The sequence below is a fragment of the Limulus polyphemus genome, unplaced genomic scaffold (genome assembly GCF_000517525.1).
Source record: "Limulus polyphemus unplaced genomic scaffold, Limulus_polyphemus-2.1.2 Scaffold1535, whole genome shotgun sequence".
Taxonomy (NCBI): domain Eukaryota; kingdom Metazoa; phylum Arthropoda; class Merostomata; order Xiphosura; family Limulidae; genus Limulus; species Limulus polyphemus.
In genome coordinates, this window is record NW_013667145.1 from 212,807 (window position 1) to 217,019 (window position 4,213).

General features: G+C 30.7%; 2 protein-coding genes across 2 annotated transcripts in view; one reads left to right on the forward strand and one right to left on the reverse strand.

Annotated features, from left to right (window-relative positions):
* Nucleotides 1–4,213, forward strand: part of LOC106463989 (importin-7-like) — a 57,237-nt gene that overhangs the window by 21,996 nt on the left and 31,028 nt on the right. The window contains 2 exon segments of the mRNA XM_022391643.1: nt 2,158–2,331; nt 4,074–4,119. Coding sequence (XP_022247351.1) covers nt 2,158–2,331; nt 4,074–4,119 — 220 coding nt within the window.
* Nucleotides 1–4,213, reverse strand: part of LOC106463990 (NEDD8-conjugating enzyme Ubc12-like) — a 55,298-nt gene that overhangs the window by 4,179 nt on the left and 46,906 nt on the right. Inside the window, exon 8 of the transcript XR_002611613.1 lies at nt 1,760–1,765. The gene's annotated coding sequence lies outside the window, so the exon portion shown is untranslated. The remainder of the gene's footprint in view (nt 1–1,759; nt 1,766–4,213) is intronic.

Here is a 4,213-nt window from a genome sequence, read left to right on the forward strand (position 1 = left end):
ACTAGAATTATTACTTTGTTTTTTAATCACTACTAGTTAATAATACTTATAAAAGTGGATGCTCCATTTGAAACTGTGTCATATCAGTGAAATTGGTTGACAGAAATTGTTTTGGTTTGTGAGTTACCATGTAATAAAAAATAAGCAGCAGAAAGAAGAACAAGAAAGTAAACTTTTTGCTATGTTATTTACAGACATTCTCAGAACTTGTGACTCATCCATTACATAGATATTATTATAAAAGGAAACACTGTATAGTATTGTAAAGTTCTGATGACCTATTGAGGAAATATTTAAAATACCATTTCGAGCCATCCCTACATAGGCATTGCTACCTTTGTGATGAAGACTTATGATAATAAGATAGGAAATCAGTTTCAACACTACTATTATTCCTGTCCTGTAGATCCATCCCTACATAGGCAGTGCTACCTTTGTGATGAAGACTTATGAAATAAGATAGGAAATCAGTTTCAACGCTACTATTCTTCCTGTCCTGTAGAGCCATCCCTACATAGGCAGTGCTGCCTTTGTTATGAAGACTTATGATAATAAGATAGGAAATCAGTTTCAACATTACTATTCTTCCTGTCCTGTATTTGTCATTATATAGGCATGATCCTAATTGCATATTTTGTTGGATTCAGATTGTGTATTTCTGCTTATTAATTTCTTCGAATTTTTATTTTCATCTTCTGTGGACACATCTTCAATGTCTGTGACTTAAAGGATTAAAGCTTCTCTTGTTAATTATCTTCTGTTATGCTTCCACAGAACTATTTGGAGCTTAAGGTTCTCATGCCTTTCATTATTTATCTATGTTTTAGACGTGCTTTTGCCTGTTTTTCTTTATCTCTGTTAGGAACATTCTCTGGGCAAAAGAATGCTCTTTAGTTACCTGTTTGTTTTCATTCTGTTAAACTTGTGATGGTGTTGAATTTCACTGACTGTCTGTTACTTCTAATAATTTTAGTTAAGTTGAAATCCATCTCATTCTTAACTGTAGTTATTTGTGGTAAGTGTTTTTCTTTTTGAAATAATTCATTAATAAAGTTGGCAAATAACCAACTATCTGAACAAGTGATTCTTACTACTCTCTGTGATATCAAAATGAATTTGAATTTATGAGTTTATGTCAAAGAAAATTATTGCTTGTACTGGTTAGTTAAATGAACCAAATTAATGCAAAATTACTACACTGAAAAAATTATGATATCCCATTTTGTGATATGATCATAAAATTGTGCATTGCAATCAAGCATTAGTTATAAAAAGAAAAAAAAATTATTCTGATTTATTCTTCTTTTTTATTTGACACAAATGTTTTCCATTCCTACATTGCACATAGCTGTAGTCCATAAAAACTTAAAATCCAGTACAGTTTGGCCAAGTGTAATCTAGCAGTTAGCATGCCTGGACTGTGAATTTAGGGTTTGTGGTTCATGTTTAGTTGTCACAAAAACATGCTCAACACTTTAGAGTTATGTGTGTGTGCAATAAAAGTGGTGGTCAAATCCCACTATATCATCAGGCAAGAGCTGGTGGTAGTATTTGGAGGGTCTATTGACTGGTTTATTTCCCTCTAGAATATCAGTTCAAAATTATAAAAGATCTTTGTAGATAGCCCTTGTATAGGCTGACATGAAAATTCTAAAACAAACTTACAATTTCCCATTTACAATATTCTCTTTGCTGATGGTAACATTGGCAAATTAATGCAAAAATGTGATAAAATTTTTATAATATGAAAATACCTTACACAATACTTCTTATATGTTGGGTATTTGTAAGAATGTTTATTTAAGATATGTCATATTTCTAGCATGTTTCTAAAAACAAATTACATATCCAACTTGTAAAAGAAATTGCCCTATCCCTACTTGAAAACTTGTGAAGGGTAGTTTGACACTAGGGAAGAAGGTACCATCAAATAGTGACCTAAATTAATTACTAATTTGTGAGTTGCTTAACTTGTCTTAAATGGTTAATAGGAATGAGGTATGACATATCTTTATTAATAAATACTAAAGTGTTGATTTTATATGAGTGCTTATGTTGTTTTCTTTACACAGAATATCCATATGGTCACTAAATGTTTAGTAACAATTTGCAAGTTCTTATGTTGTTCAGGAACAGTAATTTGTTTCTTTAAATAAGGTATGGGAGTCCAGGAAAAGTGACCAAAGGATACAGAGAATTTGCTGAATATTACTTAGAAATGTTTTCTGCTGGCGTTCTACAGGTTATGCTGAAGTTATTAGATCAGTATCGTCAGAAAATCTATGTATCTCCTCGGATTCTACAGTTAATTTTTCACTATATGAATCAGGGGTAAGATCATTGTAAAGCCCTAGACCTTTTTAAACAAGTGTTTTGATTGTATGATTACAAAAGAACTAAAGTGTGGTTATAATATTCCAATTTCAATAGATTTATTATAGTTCAAGAATAACCTAAAATTTCTTTAGTTAAAAAACTTCCAGATATTTTTTATTGTAATGGTCAAATTGAAGTTACAAAATGTGTATTCTTAGAGCTACTAAACATTATTAATTATCAAATAAGCAAAAAAAAGACAAATTTTTTTTTTAAAGTGACTCAAACAGTTTTGACAATACTGCTATTTTAAGCTGTTATGTCTACTTTTTTTAGCTGCAATTTTTTAGGATGTTTAATATAATGTTTTTTGTCACTGCTAGAGTATTTTGAGATATCAGACATTTGTAATCAAACAAGATTCTAGGAAGTCTGAAAATTTTTATGTTCATAGTTCTGTGCTCTTTCAGTCTGATAAGTTGAATTTATTGACTTAATTTTATAGACTTCATCTCTAAACACACAGCCCTGTAAGTAAATATAAGTCCATTCCAAAAAATAATTCCACTTTATTAAGTAAACAAACATGAACTAAAGGGACAAGATTATCATTAGTATTTAATAAATCTTCCCTTTGCAATGTTTAAGGCAAAAGCATAGTTATGCACCATATTTACAAGATCTCAAATCTGGGCCTGTGAAATTACACCTCACTTTGGATGGTGCTCCTAGAAGCTGATTATTTAGATAGCTTTCTCAAGGAATGATTAAGTATAGACCACACATGCTCAGTAGGGTTCATAGCATATGATTGGCCTGGCCTAATGTTCCTGACTTAAAACCATTGGTTATCTGATTCGAGCTGATTGAGCAGAAGCCCTGTCTTTCATGATAACACTGCCTTGTCTGTGAGCTGATCATTGACATAACAGTGCCTTGTCTGGGGAGCTGATCATTGCCTTAACACTGCCTTGTCTGGTGAGCTGATCATTGGCATAAACAGATTGGTCTTGCTTGTTGTCAAATAATTTGCTATTATAAATAGTGTCTCAACCACTTATATCTGTTGCATCCCAGCTGGACTCAAGAACTCTGGTATTAAAAAAAGGACCTCATTGGCTTAGATTTAGCAGATATAGTGTGTTTGATATATTATTATAAACTCTCATTCAGAAATTATTAATAACAACACGTTTTCAAAGAGTTTGCTAAGCATAATGAAATTATTTTGCTTCATACTGACTGCAATGTAATAAGGAAACTAAAAGAAATACAATGAAATACTTTGTTGAACAGTAATAAATCATCTTATTTAACAATTATTGGGTACCATGAATGTTAGTTTTGTTTGTTACGTACAGTAAGTATATTTTATTACAAGAACTGGATCACGTCATTGTTGAAATGGGGTAGTTTGAATGTGTCTGATTATAGAAGAGAAAATAAAATACCTTATTAGTTATAATAGTGTTTGGCTCAGATATTCTTTTTTATATCTGCTTAAGATGTATCAATATGAACATTATACATGGTGTTAATACGCTCTTTTGATTCTGTATTTGTTTAGCATTTATTTTAATCACTCAAAACTTTCATTAAAATTCCTTATGCACATAAAATAATGCACTCATGCCACTATCAGTAATGGAAAAGGAATAGATAATGTTTATGTTCTTTTTTTTCATAAGACTTTTGCTCTTTATTTTTTTTTTAAATATTTTACATTTACAAATAAAGATTTTTTTCATTCTTTACAGAATTGGGCACGCCCATACATGGAAACTTATCAAACCCCATATGACGGTAAGTTAGGAAATAAAACTTGACATGTAGATTCACATGATTATAAGTTGCCCTTTTAAAAAGTTGAAGAAATCTAAACATAATATGTAATACA